The sequence below is a fragment of the Mustela putorius genome, unplaced genomic scaffold (genome assembly GCF_011764305.1).
Source record: "Mustela putorius furo isolate JIRA1106 unplaced genomic scaffold, ASM1176430v1.1 tig00001012_pilon_pilon_pilon, whole genome shotgun sequence".
Lineage (NCBI taxonomy): Eukaryota > Metazoa > Chordata > Mammalia > Carnivora > Mustelidae > Mustela > Mustela putorius.
The window spans coordinates 3,442,530-3,460,929 of NW_025421531.1; the positions used below are offsets into that span (position 1 = coordinate 3,442,530).

At 52.4% G+C, this 18,400-nt stretch overlaps 1 protein-coding gene and 1 long non-coding RNA gene across 2 annotated transcripts in view; one reads left to right on the forward strand and one right to left on the reverse strand.

Moving 5' to 3' along the window:
- The window catches only part of PLXNA2 (plexin A2), a 212,265-nt gene that overhangs the window by 177,987 nt on the left and 15,878 nt on the right, over window positions 1-18,400 (reverse strand). The window contains exons 2-3 of the mRNA XM_004775277.2: window positions 8,039-9,306; window positions 2,271-2,453 (exon numbers count right to left, since the gene is read on the reverse strand). Of these exons, the coding sequence (XP_004775334.1) occupies window positions 2,271-2,453; window positions 8,039-9,271 (1,416 nt within the window). The 5' untranslated portion in view covers window positions 9,272-9,306. The remainder of the gene's footprint in view (window positions 1-2,270; window positions 2,454-8,038; window positions 9,307-18,400) is intronic.
- Window positions 9,302-18,343, forward strand: LOC123393820. The gene is made up of 3 exons (XR_006608634.1): window positions 9,302-14,866; window positions 15,407-15,624; window positions 17,820-18,343. It is a non-coding gene; the product is annotated as an uncharacterized LOC123393820 (long non-coding RNA).

Below are 18,400 nucleotides of genomic sequence, written 5' to 3' on the forward strand. Positions count from 1 at the left end.
CCTAGCCTTGCCCTTGAACCCGCTGACTTGCCTCCACAGCGACTTGTCCACCAGGATTCCAGCAAGGCCGAGAGTGTTTGGCTAACTTGGGTGTGTGGTTGGGAAAGATGCCCCAAGCAGTGCCCCGGGTGTGATGCACAAGATGCAAAGAGATACCAGGGCTGGGACGGGGACTGCTGACTGCGAAGGTCCGCACGAGGGTTCCTTTGCATCTGGCCGGATCTCTCTGCGCTTATCCAGTCCTTATCCCCCCGGTCAGCAACCGTTCATTCCTTAACGCACACCCAGGACTGACGAGAACGGAGGCACAAGTCCCTGGCTGAACTCCTTGGCAAGCCTGGACCTGAAGATCGTTCTCGGCCTCCATCCCATGCTCCGTGGCTGCCTCTTAGGGTAAAAAGGATGCCAAATTGAGTGTCAGGGCAAGAAGCGACTTGTCCTCGTCTCTGTGCTTAAGGGCCTCAGTTTCCCTGCCCAGCCATGAACTTATCGGGCAAGATGCTCTCGAAGATTTCTTAGAACGGTTCTCTTTCTCAAAAGCAGTTTGGGGGCCTAACCCATGTGTGAACACTTGGTGAAAGAATTAGGCAGAAGGAAGTAAATATTTACGAATGGAGCATGACCCCTGCCTTTAACAGAACTTTTGAGTGAATAAAGGAGACAGTCACACAAATGATCCAGAATGGCGAGTGAAGGCGCTGGAGGAACAGGGGAAGGTGCGGAGCGCCAGCCTCACGGTGGGTACCTCTGACTCTTGGCAAGCCTTTGTGCATTAGAGAAAAAGGTGGTCTCTGTGGGCGGATGACTTAGTAAGGGGAGCCCCTCTGGGTGGAGGATGATATCCTTGGTCAACGGCTTGACAGAGAGAGTTCAGGCTGGACTTCAACTCCTGTAGGCTCCTTGGCCCAATGCCCCCGTGCAAAGCGCTCTCTACCTGCCAGTACAGGGAGAAACCCCGCAGGGAAGTAGCCCACGCTACTCAGGGACCCATGCTAAACTCCACACTGGCCCAGTGGAATAGGCCGCTTTTAAATCTTGGTAGAATAAGAGTAAAGCAACTCCCTCCCCTCCCCCTAAATTCTGGAAAGGCAAAGGCAGGAACCACATCCGTACTCTCTTCCATGGGCTTAAAGGCCAAGCCAAGGTCCATGGTCCCAGGACCAGAACAAGTCGTAACCTTCAGCAGAGCCAGAAAAGGGTTAAAGGGCCTTTGCATCATGAGAACCAGAAGCTGTCTGGACGGCTGAGCTCCTCCACACAAACCTAGACCAGTTGTCTCACCTCCTCTGGCAGCGACTCAGAACAAGCAGAACAAGCAAACTCTTCCTCAGGCTCGCTCCTCACCACCCGTCCTTCCACATTCCCGAAAGACCTCTCTCCCGGGGCTCTAAATGGGTTTGGGGGGAAAGAGCTGCCGGGGGGTGTTAACACGAAAGGGTGAGGCGTGCTGAGGTCTTGCACGGGCCTCGGCCCACAGGTGGCGGGACTGGGGAAAGGAGGCAGGACGGTGAGCATGGGCAAAGGGATGAGCTGGAACGGGAAAGAATGTGGCTGCCGGAATCCCACGTAATGAACCAGACCGGGCTCCTCTCTGCACCCTGAGCTCTAGACAAGCAGGAACAAGCTGCTGGCTCAAGCCCGCCGTGCCAGAGGCCTTCCGCGCCCCTGGCCCCGGCCAGCCAATGCCCTCCAGCTGGCAGAGGGGCCCGGGGCAGCCGTGAGATAAGACACCGACTTCCTCCTGGCAGCTCAAGTCTTGAGCGGGGAGTGGAAGGGCGGGGAAGGGTCTGTGGTTGCAGGCAGAGGAAAGGCAGGACAGCGGTTTCTCACGCAGGCACCACACGCCTGGATTCTTTCAATCGGGCCCAGTCACCTGCTCTGACCACCTGCTTTGGACGCAACAAAGACTTCTGACCAGTGCCGTCAACTCTGAACGGTGGCAAGGGATTTGTGATGTGGGTCATTCATGACACAGAGAGTCAAAGTGCTGGTTCTACTTGATTTGGAGATAAAGGCTGATTCTCTTTCCTCCCCGCTGCCCTCAGGCTGAGGTACCTTTCTAATTTTGTGAAGTTTGGACAATACTGAAACATGCTGGTCTTCCCCAGTCACTCCCTGATGACTGGAGGAAGCAGCTAGAAGACAAGCCACAAAATTAACCCCTTTCTACTCCCCCATTCTAGTTTCTTCAAGGAAAGGAAGAGTTACCTGTATTAAATCTCTGCCAACAGCCGAACAGCTCTGGGGGGTCTGCGTTCACGGACTCTTACCTTTTTCAGCTTGCCGCTCTTCGTCCCCACAAAAACCACGCTGTAGCCATTGTAAACGTAGGAGGCCACTGAGGTCATGCGGTCCCGGCTGGTGGTATAAAGGGTCAGGCCCTCCACTGGAGTTGAGCCTCCCAGCGGCTGGTTGATGTCCAGCCCACAGAAGTTGTCATCGATGGGGACAGGCTGGAGGGAAGGGAGAGAGTTGGGGTAAATGACAGCAGAAGGCGATCTCCTTACGCTAGCCCGCACCCGACCACCAGCCCGAGGACACCAGGCCTCAGAAGGTACACTGTTGGGGTTCAGGAACCTAACACATGCCTCCAACGAAAACATGTCACCAAGTGACTCATATATCCTACGCCGGCTCCCGTGAAACCAGACAGAGGGGTCTGTAGGCTTCCTTGCACTAACCCACAGCCACTCATCCACTCTTCTGTTAAGAGATCCGGGGTCATCTAGAAAGATAACTGCTTCAACTCATTGTCTGGTCATTTCCATGTCCGCCATGTCCCTGGGGACCATATCCTTTTATTTAGACAGGGGAGACTCAGTCTGGAGGCAACATCACAGGATTTCTATCAGCTGGCAAGGGTTTCTTGTTTGTGCTTTGGGTTGCCAGGCCTCGTCTCCCTTTGGGTGTAAGGCATTGCAAGCCATCCCAACATTCATCAGATCGTACGCTGAGGATAGACTGAAAAGGATCATCATAATGCAGGGCAGGTCCTTATACTTTGGAAAAGTTACTTCATCTGCTTAAACCTCCATTTCTTCATTTGTCATAATGTTTGACCATTTTTCTGAGAAAATTATTGACGAGCAAATGGAAGAATCCATTCCTCAGTTTTGTTAAGTTGTATGACGGTTTCCACTATTGCACACTCGAGGTCTTCAGCCATGTTTACGGCGACAAGAATACAAGACAATGCCGGAGGTGGTCTCCTTCCTGTCTGAAGGGATTGCTGGTGTGCCCAGATAAAGAGTATCTTTCAGGAGACGCTAGGGGACCTTAGAAATAAGACCACCCTGAGCCAATGAAAAATGAACTTACCCCAAAGTAGAAAGACCTGAATTCTGGCCTCTGTTCACCTGCTAGGTGGCTGTGTAAACCTAGAACAGTAATGAACTCTCTTGGACTTGTTAAATGGGAACGTAAATGGATTATTTCTAAGGTATCACTCAGTTGCAAGAAAAAAGAAGAAGAAGACCACATGCTTCCTAAGGACGGGGGCTGCCGAGGGGCTCGTCTTGCCGGCACAGCTCCTAGCCTGGGGCTGGGTCACGATGGGTCCCCTGAGACGCTCTGGCTGACTGTTTAACCAGGAATCCTGTGGGCAAAGGCTACAGACCCCGGGCCAGGAAGAACCCCGAGAAGCTGTTCCTCCTGGGTCTGAAAAGGCATCCTAGAGGAGGAAGGAAATGACTGCTGTGGGAAACATAGAAAGCATTAGGGAGAAACCTGCAAGCTGCTCCCTTCAGCTTCCTCCTCTCACCCTCACCGGGGAAGAACAGGCTGGGGCATCACTCACTGACAGCTGACCTCCTTGGAAAAAATGGTTTATGAGCCAGGGCATGTGATGGCTAAACCGGGGACTTCCCTTCTGCTTCCTTCTCAGATCAAGGGAATAGAGCCTCGTGAGGAATCTTGTGATTCCTTGTTGTTCTCCAGAGAGCAGCTGCCCCGACTCCAGTGGGAAATTTCGATGGAGCTGCTCTTGTGTGTGTCTGAGTGTACGGTGAGTGTGTGTGTGTGTGTGTGTGTGTGTGTGTGAATGTATGCATTCTTTAGCAAAGGGACCGATATTCAGGTTAAGGATGACCTTGAACCACTAGAGAAAAGGGAGACACAGCAGAAGGCATAAGCTCCTCAAGAAGGGAGTGAAGCAGTGGCATGCTGGACAGCTCACGAGGGGTGACCGTGCACATCTGCAGTCAGTAGCATCACACTGGTGGCCTGAACTTGGCCATGGTGAGAGTATTTACACCCTAGAAATCGCCAAATACTTCTAATCAAATATTCCCACCCCACCCCCTCTCCCTGCATAGAACCAGCTATTTAATGTTTACTAGCACAGCACTAGACCCAATGATGGAAATTTCTAGCTCCCAAGAAAGGCAGGTCAAAGGAATCAGTTACCGCTTTTTACATTTTCTGCTTTTCCTTCCCATCCCTACACCGTAGGCAGCAGGTATTCTGGTAAGACTTAAGAAATCTAAATTGTAGTCCTGTTGCTACCACTATCCACCCATGTGACCTGGGTATGTCACAGACCCTCTCTGAACCTCTGTTAGGCGAAAGCATTGGACCAAGTGATGGTCAAGATTTCTTTAGCTCAAAAGTCCTTGCTTCAGGGCTTCAGTTTCCTTCTCACTTTCTCCAGGAGCTGGTAAGGCTGCAGAGTCTGGGCACAGGCAGAGACCAAGCCCATTTCTGAGCAATGACAGCAAAAAAAAAAAAAAAAACTGTCTGTGATTGTGGATTTCTCTACACCCTTCCTGATTCTAGAATCTCCAGAACTGAAAGGGAGATATTTTTTTTCCAGAAGCTCAGCCCTTGGAGTTGACTGGCATTTCTTTCTCTCTTCTCTATGTTGTCAGGGGTTTCCAAATATCTGATGCCCCTTTATTTTTGCTCAAACGGCGAGAGCTTGAAGTATGGCCTCCCTTAGCAGCAGTACGGCTGGACAGAAAGAGCTTGGACTCAGAAGTCGTATGGGCTGAGCGGAGCTCGAATTCCTGCTTTGTCATTAGAGTTGTGTAGATGTAAGCAATTTAGTTAGTCTTTGTGAGCCTTTGTTTTTCCAACTGCTCAATGAGGATGATCGTCTTTGCTTCATAGGGTTATACCAAGGATCAAATAAGGTAACACTTAAATTGCCCAGCTCGGTCTTCAGCACACGGCTTCCATTCAGTGAGTGACAGTCCTCTTCCTCATCCGTCTTCTGGGCACAAAGCTCAAGCCCTTGATCTCAGATATGCTAGTCCAGAGATTATGCTAAAAGTAAGCTGTGGGACCACAGCTTCACTGACCCATCCCTCACCCTCCCCAAGGCCACCAAATGTTTCTGGATCCCCAGGTCTGGGACTCCTGAGATTGTTGGAATTTTAAGCAGCAACTCGTATTCCAGCTTCCCTGCCCACATTGCTGCAAAGGTTGCACCCAATGACCATGACTGTCAGGGATGGGACAGGGGGGCTGAGGAGGGGCTGTTCTCTCAGGTCCTGGTCCCACCGACTGTCACCTCTCTCCCAGTGCCTTTGCTGCTCTTTGGTCACTAGCCCGGGCTTGTCTCTCTGCAAGCCACTGGAGCCAGAGAAGGGTGTAGGCTTCCTTTTCACTCTGGCTCAGAAGCAGGCAGGAATCAGCAGTTTCCTCCTGACAAGGCCCCCGCTGGGCATTGGGAACCAGGCAGGACTCTGCAAGGGGGTTAACCCTTGCATTTCCTCACAACCTCTCCTGATTGGTTGGAGACCATAAATTACAGAATAAAGAGTAAAAAATTTTGGAGACTATCTAGTTCATAATAAAGAATTTTAGAGACTATCTAGTTCAGCCTCCTAGCCTCCTCATTTAATATAAGTGAAATAACAGGGGTGCCTGGGTGGTGCAGTTGGTTAAGCATCTGACTCTAGGTAGTGGCTCAGGTTGCAGTCTCAGGCCCCTGATATTGGGATTGTGAGATTGAGCCCTTCGTTGGGTTCCATGCTCAGCCGGGAGTCAGCTTGAGATTCTCTCTCCCTCTGCCCCTCTGGCCCCTGTGTGCTCTCTCTCTCTGTCTCTCTAAAATAAATAAATAAGTAAATAGATAGATAGATAAATAAATAAATAAGTCTTTAAAAAAATAAAAGTGAAATAAGAGCAAATAACTGGTTTGGGGCTATTATGATTAATATCAACAATTTTAGCTTCCATTTATTGAATGCCTATTATATGTCAAGTATGGTGCTAAGCATTTTATATACATTTTCTATTTGATCTCCCTAAGTCATAAAAAGAGGGTATCATTATCTCTATTTTAAAGGTGAAAGATTACAACTCAGACCAAACACATGGCTTGCCCAAAGTCACAGAGTTTTAAGTGGTAGAACTGATTTTAAAATACAAATCCTCTGGACTTCAAAGTCTACTGTCTTAACCACTATCTTACCATACCAAGCAAACGATGGTGTGAACAGAAGCATAGATGAGGCATGACCTGTTTTCTCACTTTAGGAAGTGGTTTTTGGTTCCACTAGCAGGCACCCTCAACTTAGGGTACTCAAAAGGCCATATGGGGCCCTTGGCCTCAGATTTTTCCCCAGGTTGCAGATCCAGAGTCCACAACACTTTGCACGGAAATCTATCTTGGCACCTGTCACCCATCCTAATAGGTAACTAGCAATGGTAAACCTAACTCGATGCTAATCTTTGCCATGTATTATCTCATCTGATCATCCCATGAGGTAGGCATTACGATCCCCGTTTCACAGATGATAATGTGGAGACATTAAATTACTTTTGAAGCCAGGAAGCAGCACAGATAGTATTTGGACTGTGATCTTTGTCTCTGAGGCCCAAACTCCTAGCCACTGTATTACATTACCAGTATCTGCCTCTCTCTCCCTCTCCTTCTCTCTCTCTCTCCCACTAGATTATGACACATGTGAGAGTACTTATCACATCTTTTTATGGGTGCATCCCCAGTGCCTGGGACGGTGTTAGGCACTCAGAACATCTTCAGTACTCTCTTGTTAAATGGGTGGATGGATGGATGGATGGAGGGGTGATGGATGCATAGAGGGAGGGATGAATGGATGGACGGATAGATGGATGGGTGATGAATGCATGGAGGGAGGGATGGATGATGGATGGACAGATGGATGGACGGATCATGGTGACCACTTAGATGGCAGCACCTTGGCCCTCTGTCAGGGCAGTGCTCATTACTGTTGTTCTTGTATCTGCTGTCCTTAGGTCTGGATTCCGAGCTTCCCTTCCTCTCATCTTTTCTCTTTGCCCAGACTCTGGATTCTTTTCCCATAGTCTTCCATCTACCAGTCCAGCTTGACTCCTTTCCCTCTCCGACGACTTACATATCTCCCTGACTACTTGACACCGGCTTCCCAGTGGTCCACAAAGCCCTCCACGCGCACAGTCTGGTCCCTGTCATCGCCCACCAGCCTCGATACTTACCATCCTTTCTCCCACATGCCCTGATCCCAAGCCCTGGATCCCACATGCTCCCTACCTCTTCACACACACCAAGCATGCCCTGAATTTTTCGCCCTTGCCACTCCCTCCGCAGAATGTTTTCCCCAGATATCAACATGACTCACTTCCTTACCTTCCTCAGTCTTTGCTCAAATGCCACTTTTTCAATGAACCAGTCTTCTTGGGTACGGCCCCTCCCTCTTCCCTGCTGTATTTTTCTCTACAGTAATTACTGCTATCTGACAGCCTACACCTCTTATGCATTTCTTTGTCTCCCCTCACTCATGAAAGTGCCATGAAGGCAGGGCGCTTGGCTGGCTGGGTCACTGCGGAAGCTGGCAGGGCCTACAAGGGCACCCGCTATGCATTTTTGGAACAACTCAATGGATCAACAGACACACTCCAAGTGTTGGGTCTAGGTCAGGCTCTGTGTTCCTGGTTATAACCAGAAAACGTGAACCTAAAACCCTTCTCATCTGCGTCCCTGGGTGGTGGGGAACAGGCTGTACCATGGGTCACCCCCCTGAAAATGGAAGACCAGTGTCGGATCAGGAGGAGGGGGAGGGGAGCGTCTCCTTACCGCTTTGGTGCACTGGACGTCCTTCCCCAGCAGCCAGTTGAGCTCCAGGTTGCCCTCCCCCTGGTAGCAGGACTGCAGGCGCTCCTTGATCTGCAGGTTGATGGCCCGAATGGGGAAGGCACAGAGGGCAGAGTCGTCCGGCGGGTGGTGATACTGCTTCTGCCCTTTGGAGAAGACGGCGAAGAGCACATCATCGTGGCTGCTGATGTTGAAGGCCTGGGCCAGGGAGTCCCCGGGTTTGGCGAGGTAAGCGGCCTGCAGGAGGCGGTACTCCACGCCCGCCCGCGTGCAACCGAAGGGCAGGGACACGTAGGAGTGGAACTTGGGGTCGTCCTGGCAGAGGCGCACGATGCGGGATGTGTAGAACAGGTCCCCCGCCGAGTTGATGGCCACGCCCTCGGGGGTCTCGGGCTGCACCGTCAGGAAGTAGACGAAGCCCCCGCTGGCAAAGCCATAGATGTAGAAGATGTCGAAGTGGGAGACTAGGGCCAGGGTGTCGGAGGGGATCTTGATGAGGGAGGAGACAAAGTCGCTGTGCAGCTCATAGTCGAGCATGGCGGAGGACTCGGGGTCGCGGGGCAGCTTCCGGCTGGACAGGGTGGGGAAGTAATCCTGCTTGCCGTCCACGGCGGTGCCGATGAATAGTTTGCCGTCCTCGCCGTCTGAGCGCACGATCACGCCGTACATCGTGCCGGTCTTGTTGACGCTGGACAGGTAGTGCTCCTTCTTGTGCGACGGCTCCACCAGGATGAACAGGTCGTCCAGCCGCAGCAGCTTGCACACCCCCTGGTAGAGGCTGCCGCAGGCCAGCAGGCGGTTCTCTGAGTAGTCGATGATGAGCAGCTTGTTGACGTTGTTGGTGAGGGTCAGCACCTCACTGCAGGGCTGCACGATGAGGGGTGGGTAGCACGACTTGTTATCCTCTTCTGGCCCCGTCTTGTGAGCCACTTGGATGGTCAGGTTGCCCGTCAGCTTGTACACCCGGTTGATGGCCCCCACGTACACCGCCCCCGTGCCTCGGTGCACCGTCAGGTGGTTGAAGGTCCAGTCCCGGTTCTCCGAGTGGAAGGTGCTGAACTGAGGCATGCCGGCGGCCCCGGGGGCCAGCAGCACCCAGACCACGGAGAGCAGGACCACCGACCAGCTGTCAACCTCTGCAGCCCGTGGCCAGGGCCTCCTCTGTTCCATTCTGAGTGGGGCGGGCAGGAGGACACGGAGCCTCTCAGTTCTCATCTACTCCACCTTCCTGGGCTGGCCCTCACATGGTTCTGGAAAACACAAGGCAGAGTGGTCAGAGGGGATAAGAAATCCTGCAAAGGGGAGGAGGATGGCCTGACCCAGGGTCCCGATCCCCGCTAGCTCTGAGTCTCTTCCTTCTGTATTTTGGTTTTTCTATTTTTAATATACTTTCCCCCTCTTTGGGATGTTCAGGGAATCCTGTTATCTATTTTGGTCTCCAGCCTTGATGCTGTAAAATACTTTCTTTCTTTTTTTTTTAACTTTACAAAGCATCTCTATTTCTGTCTTCTTAAGACATCGTTTTTTATCTCTCAGAGAGGTTAAAAGACTGTTTAAGTCCACCCAGCCAGTCCATCCGAGTGTCGGCACTAAAGCCAGTCTTCCCTACCCAGGTGTCACGTCTGTCCTCTCCCGGTCGAGTGGAAATTTCTCCTGTTTTTGAAAAGCTTGTTTAGAAGGCCCTCTTCTAAGCTCTCCAGGTCAACTACTCCCAGAGCCTGAGGTTGCCGATAAAATTCCTTCTTATTTCCGACTACCCAGCCCCTCGCACTGCTGCATTTCAGTGCTGTCTCAGCCTCTGTCCTCCGCAGGGAAGGAGACCGAGCTGTTCATCCTGAAAAAACAGTGCCCCCCACTGCCCCTCAGACTCGTCCTCTCCAGAAACGAGAATTCCTGAGCGTGAGCTGTTGAAACCTGTTAGAAAAGTGAAATACGGGGACCCTGTCAGGACTGGGGTTCTCCCGTGTGGCATTCAGGGGCCTGAACGGCCCTGGGGAGAAGGATGAATATTCCTCCCGCTCCAACAGCCTGCTTTGGGACAAGGGGATGGCGTCTCCACGGTTCCAGTGAGCAAGTGGCCAGGTCTGGCCGGAATTGCTTCCACTTCAGCTTCTCTCCAGGTGAAGCATGGGAGGAACCGACCTCCTTGCTGAGGGGGGCTGGCTCCCTGAGTCCGGCCTGAGCCACCTGGGCAAGAGTTCTGGGCTTCAAACATGTGGGGAGAAGCAAAGGGAGACGAGTCGATGGTCACCCTCATTCCAGCCACTGCGGGGGCCCCGCGGCGGTTTAAGGATGCAGGAAGTCCATGCCTGTCCTGCCCGAAGTCCAGTCACTCTCCTGTCCTGTCTCCTCTGCTCCTTCCCCTCTGACCCCCAGGTCTGAAAGCTTTTCTGTATTCTACGGAAGCTGCCAGAAGGGCAAGGTGGGGCTCCTGTGGGAGCTTCCACACTCCCGAGCAGAGAAGATGGGAGAGTAGAGCTTGTCCCAGTCTCTGAGGGCACTGCCTCTGATTTCCAGGCACAGGGACAGTGGCAGAGGCGGCAGCGGCGGGAGGAGGCAGTGAGCTGTCTGGCCGAGAAATCTGCTCTCTAGTTGGACAGACTGTCCAGCAACCTTCTCAGACAAGTCCAGACAGAACTCTGAAAAAGAGTGGAAACACTCAAACTAAGGATGGAGAATTTGCTCCAAGGCAGCTTAGGAGAGCCGTGTCTCCTTCAACTCCCCCCTCCCGCACGCCCCCTGCCCCCAGATCTGGCTGGAATGGGGTAGAATTAGAACAGGCGCAGTTTTGGAAAATCCGCAGTTTTGCTCTGTATCTTTAGAATCGCTCCTCCTCGAGGCCTTGACAGCCACCATGGAGCCAGAGGGAAGCCCCACCTGACCACCCTCCTCGAACCAGGCTCCACTGGGGTGTTCTGGGGTGACTCACGAGGCCCCAGGCTTCCTTGGAAAGAGGAAGGCAACAGCGGCATGAGGCCCGGGCCGACCTCAGCGACTCCGACACAGCCCTTCCGGCCCCACGCGCGCACCAGCAAAGCCTCCCGACAGACAGGGCTTTGGGCTTTCGGTTTGAAAACCAGAGGTTATTTTTAGTGACGTCCTGGGGCCGGTAGCAGGACGTGAATTCCTCAAGAGGAGCTGTGGAAAGGAAATAACAGAAGCCTCACATTCTCCAGCTGGAGCGGGAATGACAAGAGACCATTCTGGCCATGCCCCTGTCCCTGGGTAGGAAAGCTCCTCTGGCCACGCGGAGGCCAGAATGTCCCCTGAAGAGCTGTGAGGAAGGCCGTGGAAGTGTCCGCAGTCTGCACTTGGGGTATGGTCTTTTAGAAAGTGTACCCTCAGACTCCCTGGCCCTGAGCTGAACATTACACTTCTGCCTTCGCCATAGCACACACGCTGCATACATGCTTAGCCCGTGGCTGGAGGAAGAAGGTCCTGGTAGCAGAGAGAGCACCAAAGCACACAGTGTGAGGTTAAGATCAACCATCTCACCCCCCTGCCCACTCTCCTCCTGAGGCACAATTTGAATAGTGAGTGACTTTTGTTAGGGACAAGCTGGGCTCTGGGGCAAGTCAACTTCACCTCCGTTTCCGGCAGAACGGGGCAATGACTGAAGGTATCTCTCAGGTTGTCACAAAAGAGAATGAGATGATGTGGGGAACCTCTTAGCATGGCACCTGGGACACAGTGAGTGCTCAGCTTGGGCCCACTGTTACTATGATCACCGAAGCCTCCCCAGGAGACTGTGCTTCAGGAATCCTACCAGAGCTCCTGAGCTCCCTTTTTGCTCAGATTCTTCCTTTTCATGGGAATAAACATTGTGGGTAGACTGTGAGGCCCAGGTCTCCCTGACTCAGTGAAGGTGCTCAATCTGGGAAGCCTAAGTCAAGGGAAAGGGAACAGATCCAGAGTGATTTTCTCTATCATACTACTGCAAGAGTCCCAACGTTGCCTCTCGGCAGTCTGCCCGAAGACTGGTGGAAGTGTGTTTCCTTTAGCTTCTAGAGTTTGTCATTGAGACTGTGGTCCTGGTAAGGTTGGTTGGGCCAGGATTTCTCACTAGACCACTATAGTGGCCTGCTTACCTCTTACTCCTTAATCAGCATCTACTCTGGGACCGACGGCTCCCGGGACCTTCTGCCCTTGTAGCAGCAGGTACTGGTACACAGGAGTCAAGAGGAGGCACGGTCTACAGTGCAGAGGTGGCAAGGGAGGCTCATGGTCCACTTTGGGAATGTGGCTCTCACAAGGACAACGGACTTAACAGCCAAGTTGAGAGCCTCCATCACTCTGTGCCAAGGTTGATATTACCATTCCAAAGCAGGGCCCAGCTGGCAAGGATCAGGTCTCCTGAGTTCAGAGGAAAGTAGAACATTTGTGCCTCTGCTGAGAGGTGGTGTGCTCTAATGGTTAAATGCCTGAGCTCTGAACTTAGCTGCTTGGATTCAAACAGAGCTGACAGCTGTGTAAACTTGGTCAAGGTACTTAGCCATTCTGTGATGCTCTGTCCCCATCCATATAAAATGGGATTAGTAGTAGCATCTATCTCATAGGATTATGATGATGAAGTCAGTTAACACATATAACACACTTAGAATGATGTCCAGTCCATTTGAAACGTTCCAGAGACATTAGCCACTATTATTAATAATTTATTTGTCAATATTTCCAGCTCTTCATGGACTCCGCCATTCCACGATCTGTCTCAGAATGAATTTTCCAGCCTCGGTTTGGTAGAAGTCAGCAAACATGTGCCTAGGAACTTGGTATAACCAGCATTTCTTCCCGATACCAACTATCTAATGTCAACCTGGGAGTTTTCCCTTAATGACATGTCCTTTCTGTCATCTCTCTCTGTGGCTGTGTGTGAAGTCAGTCTGTCAGAGGCATTCTCAAGAGCCAAAACGTGCCTGTTCTTTCTTTTTCCCGTCCCCTGTCCCCATTCAGGACACGCTGCTCTAGGACATTCGCCCTCTCGGCCGAGCCTCTGAAGACGTTTCACTCAGAGCACTCCTGATACCAAGGAGAGGCCACCCCTGGCTCTCTGGGAAGCAAGTATTCCTAAATATTTTATTCGGAGGGCTTGATGACACCATCTCTCTGATCAGGATTCAGGAGGCAGGTGTTGGTGACAGCCTGTGGAAGTATCTAATACCTTCCAGATCAGCTGCTGTAGGTGTCGGTGGCAAAGCGGGGAGAAGTGACAATCAGGCACTCCCAGTTCAGCTCAGGGCAGGAGCCTCTCCTCCCTGCCTACCCGCTCTGATGCCTCTTCCCAGGAGATCTGGGTGACACGCCTCTGTGCTTTCACTCGGTCTCCGTTATTGCAAAAGGAGCCAATAGGAAGGAGAGTTAGAATCCGGGTACCATTTTTGCTAAACTGAGTTGAAGTTCATGATCATAGATCTCACACCCTTGGACCTTTCTGCAGCAACACCACCACCACCATCTCCATTCTATTGTCACTGTCCCCACCTTCATCACCACCACTTGCACCATCATCACCAGCAACCTCTTGCCTATGACATTCTTCATGACAATAATGGCAAAAGGTGCCTGTTACTACCACAGCACTGACTCAGTGGCTCTCATGGCCAGGATCCTGAGGAGCCAGATGGTGACAGAGCGAAGGTAAGCGTGGCCGTGAGGCTGTGACGTTGAAGAGGGAGCTAGCTGCTGCTCTTGGGTTCCACTGTCACCTCCTTCCTCACCCACTGTGGGGGTGGGGGAAGGGCCGTCCTTTGTCCCAACACCCCTTTCTTATGAGTAGAGCCTATAAAGCAGGAATCCGGGCCAACGCTACAGGAGATTATACGATCACTCCAACTCACTTCTTTTCTCTTTTCTTTCTCCCTCCCTTCTCTCTCCCTTCCTTCTTTTCTCCCTTTCTTCCCACCTCCCTTCCTTCCTATAAAGAAACCACAGACCATGGAAAGAAAAAAACCAATTGTCCAACGTGACCCAGAGTGAGTCAGAGACAGGCTAGACCTTTTGATAGAAAGTCCCATGCTTCCTCGGTAGGTGAAAGAGTCCCGGAAGTCAGTTATGTTCTGCCTCAAGACTGCCCCGTTTGGGGTAAGAAGGTGCCTTTGATGGTGGCAGCCCCCGGATGGGCAGAAGGGAGCCCGCCACTCGGCCTGGGCAGGGAGTGACTATGCAGAGCAGACTCAAGGAGGTGAGGGATGCGGGGCCGAGGGGGATGGGATGAAAGAGCCAGTCAGTGGCTCCTGTCTATGTCCCGAGAATGACCTCCTCTGACCTCCTCTAAGCCACACCCATTGCCACATGCGGGAATGGCACCCACGTTGTGACTCGGGGGCTATGCTGTCCCAAGCCACATCCTTCTGGGGTACAGACAACCTCACAGACAGGTCAGAGGCAGTCTAAGTGACAGGAGGCCTCTTCTTCCCAAAGAGTTAGAACTGCAGCAGGAAAGACGAACGTTAGATATTAAGGGGGACATCCTGTCTAGAGAGGATTCCTGGGCTTCCTGCCAAGGAGACTATGGGCTCTTCTAACAGGGAATTTTCCCAGCAGCTGTCTAGGAAGACGTGTACCCCGAGGCAAGGGATTGGTCCCAGTGACCTCAGAAGTCTCCTCTGGGTTTAAGATTTCTATGAACTAAAGTCTATGAGGATGAAATGTCTGCATGTGCGATTCTGGGGGCCTGGCTGGTCCCCTGTGGGCGGCACGATCCTGAAGGACCTGTCATCATGTCCTCTGTGCAGTCGTACATGCACACGTGCCGAGCGTCACTCTGTCGAACACGGACCACGGAGGTAGTCCAGGCACGCTGGGTAGCACAAGGTGAGCGCCAGGGCGAACGCAAAGGCCCCGGGTAATGCCGACAGCCGAAAGGCCTCAATTAGAGTGAAAGGAGTTATCTGGCATTTAAATAATTATTAGATTGAAGGAATAATCATGGGTTTGAGCTGATTTTTTCCCCACTGTCACCCTGATGGCGTCTATAATATTATTATTCAAATGCCCATGATTCTCATTGAGGAGAGACCAGGATGGAGAGGATAGAGTGGGGGAGGGGCGGCGAGCACGGAGGGGCTGGGGGGAGGCTCATTTAATCTCCATGTGACAGGGCTGCAGGAGGGACGATTAGTCTTTTTCTTATTTCAGCTGTCACTCATGCACAGACACCGAAGATTGTTATTAGCGTATTTTATGCACGCGATTTAAAGGGAAAGGGGGGGACTGTGGGGAGAGGGAGAATTTCCTACAGAAAATAAAGGGACCAAAGGAACAATTTAGATGTCACTGCTGTACCAGCTGCGTTTGCTTCATTAATCGAATGTCATTTTTCCCCCCGACTCTGTGCTGTTATGTGACGCTAAGTGACTACATCTGGCCCCAGAGCGAGGGGAAGAAGGTGAGGGGAGCCCGAGGGGGAAAACGGGCCTCTTGGCATCCATCCCTGAGGAGGTGGCATGGAGGATGCTGGCTGATATGGTGGCCCTACGGTGTGTGTTGAGACAACATCTGGTGACACCTTCTCTTACCATGAGATGTGAGAAAACACACCCACCCGGATGTGCCTGGGATTCCCGTCACAGGTGGGTGAGCAGAGCCCGTGGCCAAGCACTGGGGAGTAAGAGAAGGGAACGTTGTTGGGGGCCCTAGGGGTTCCAATCGGCAGTGAAAGAGAAGCCCATGTTCCAGGCGGCGAGGCAGTGAGGGTCTGGGTGACCAGAGCTGTGTGTGGTTCTCTGCTCTGGATCCCACATGATGACATGACAGCCAAGGACTCGACCTCTCAGACGGCACAGTGGGCAGAGGCAGAGTGACGGGGCAAAATGCAGAGGTTGGGTCCTGGCAAGAAAGGCAGAAAGGCAGGTATTCGGAGTTCCATCATGACCCCTCACACACCAATTTGGGGCGAAGTCCTAACCCCAGGGCCTCAGAATGAGACTGTATTTGAAGACGGTGACTTTACAGAGGTTAATTACATTAAAATGTGGCCATTAGGTTGGGCCCTAATCCCAATGACTGGTGTCCTGACAGAAAGGGGAAATTTGGACAGGCACAGAGGGAAGATCAAGCGGAGAGACACAGAGAGAGAGAAGATAGCCATCGAGAGGCCAAGGAGAAAGGTCTGGAACAGACCTTCCCCTCATGGCCCTTGGAAGGAGCCAGCTTTCCAGACACCTCGACTCGCAGCCTCCAGGGCTGGGAAGTCAGCCCGCTGGTGGCACTTGGTTAGAGCAGCCCTAGGGAGCTAACACAGCAGGGGCACGGAGAACATACTCCCCCATCTCCCATCGTGGTTCGGGGGGTTGTTCTTTTAAAGGAATTGGGCGTGCAGGCAGGCCCGTGCAGGCACGCGTGTCTGCATACGCCAACCCGGGGCCCAAGCCGTAGACATGTCAATCTCCATGTCTCCGTGGGAACTGACGGCAGCAAACATCCTCTTTCACCTGTGCCCAACTGAGGCCTAGAGACCTGTGGCGCTGCCTGTCACTGCTTTATCCCCGGGGGATCAGAGATGGCATTTGCTGCCTCTCGATCATGGAGCTCTTCCTGCGAGTGGCTCCTGTCCTCTCTGCTGCACCTGCCCGGAGGAGTAGGGGAGTCACCTACAGGCCCCTAGAACCCGATGGGAAATTCTGTGCTTCCCTCCAGCTGACACCAGCTCCTCTCCCAGCTCTGTTATGGGACCACTGCCTTTTTTACCCTAGGTGACGGGTTTTCTGTTGCTTCCCTCAACCCGCCCCCACCAACTCTGCTCTCCCAGTGGGCTCCGATGGGGCCCTGGAAACCACACCAGCTCTCCCAGGGCCTTAGCAAAACATGCGGTGTTTGTCCTCTCCCCTCTCAGGCCATAAAAGCTTGGAGTTGTCTCCCTGAATTATGAAGGGTTCCAAAGACATGCACACACACACTCGAGGGGCGGCGGAGGGGAGGGGTCTCGGCTCCTTTCTGGGGCAGTGCCTGGGCTAGCTTCACAAAGTCAAAACAAGATTCATTACCCTGGGGCCAGGAGCAGGGAGATACACCGCCTGACCCTGCAGACCTGCCCCATATGTCATGGGCCTGTCAGAAATCTCCCAGAATTCCCTTTATTATCTAAAGGTTGCCCCCCGGGCAGTGCTGAGAGAGTCCATAGTCTAAACTAAACTCCAAGAGCAATCAATTTCAAGCAGCTGCCCGCCCCGCCCCCCTTCCCACTCCCCCTTCTGCAGGCTTTGCCCTCTTCAACCCCCTCTGGGGGATGGCCAAGGAGGAGCAAGCCTTGCCATGGCTACCTCACCCTTGGGGCAGAAAGCATTGCGGCGAAAGTTAGCGGGACTCTGAGCATCAGGCCCTGGGAGCAAGCCTGCCCTGGGCACTGCGTGGGGCCTTGAAAGGTCACTTGGCTTCTCCTGGGACTCTGAGCTGGCCCCTGCTTCAACCATCTGAGAAGTGGGGGCACTGTTCTGGCATTTTAGGATGAAAGAACAGAAAAAGGAATTCTCAGGCTCCTTCCAAAGGCAGGCTGGGCATCATCAACGTGCGGATATGGCTTTGCTAAACTGAGTTGGATTCGTGCTAAGATAAGAGCCTTCGTACCCCGAGGGCCACGAGTAGCGTAAGTTAGCCACTGCCACTGCCATTTGTTTCCTATAGCAAAAAATAATGAAGAGGAGCTGCCATTCTTCTACTATTTATTAACTAATTGCTGAGTGGGCCCACTGTGCTAGATCCGTCGCACATGCAGTGGAGAATCCTGTGCTTACCCTGCAACGTGAGTGTTCTCCTCTCCATTTCACAGATGAAAAACCCGAATCTCGGCAAGACTGAATTGCTAGACCAGGGTCATTCCGCTAGGAAGCGGGACCTCCTGACCGCCATGCTTTCTCTGCTAGTCCACTCTACCTACATATACGGATGTTATTTTTCAAGCAAACCCTCTCATCACTGGTCTGGGAAAACTCAGCAGAATGTTAAGGAAGACCTGGCAAGTGCTTGATTTCAAAGGTCAAAACGTGAGCCTCCCATTTTACTTTGGTACTGAAGCCGGGCCGGGGGGTGGCGGGAGGGTGTGGGTCAGGATGATTGTTACAAGGTGGATTCTGGGGCTGTTCTGTGGCAAGAGGTCTGCTGGTTTGCAGTCACTTTTCAGAGATTTTCCAGATGACCTTTCCAAGGAGCCCAGAGACGTTTCTCCTGCCTTCTCACCCCATCCTTACTGTACACGGGAGAGCCATGGGGCTCTGGGGTTGAAATGGGGCAGGAGAGCAGGACACAGGGTAGAAAGTACCCTACTAAATTGTTAAATAAATTACGGTTACCACACAATGGCATATTATGCTGCCATTAACTGTAATGTTTTCAGAGAATAATGACACAGCT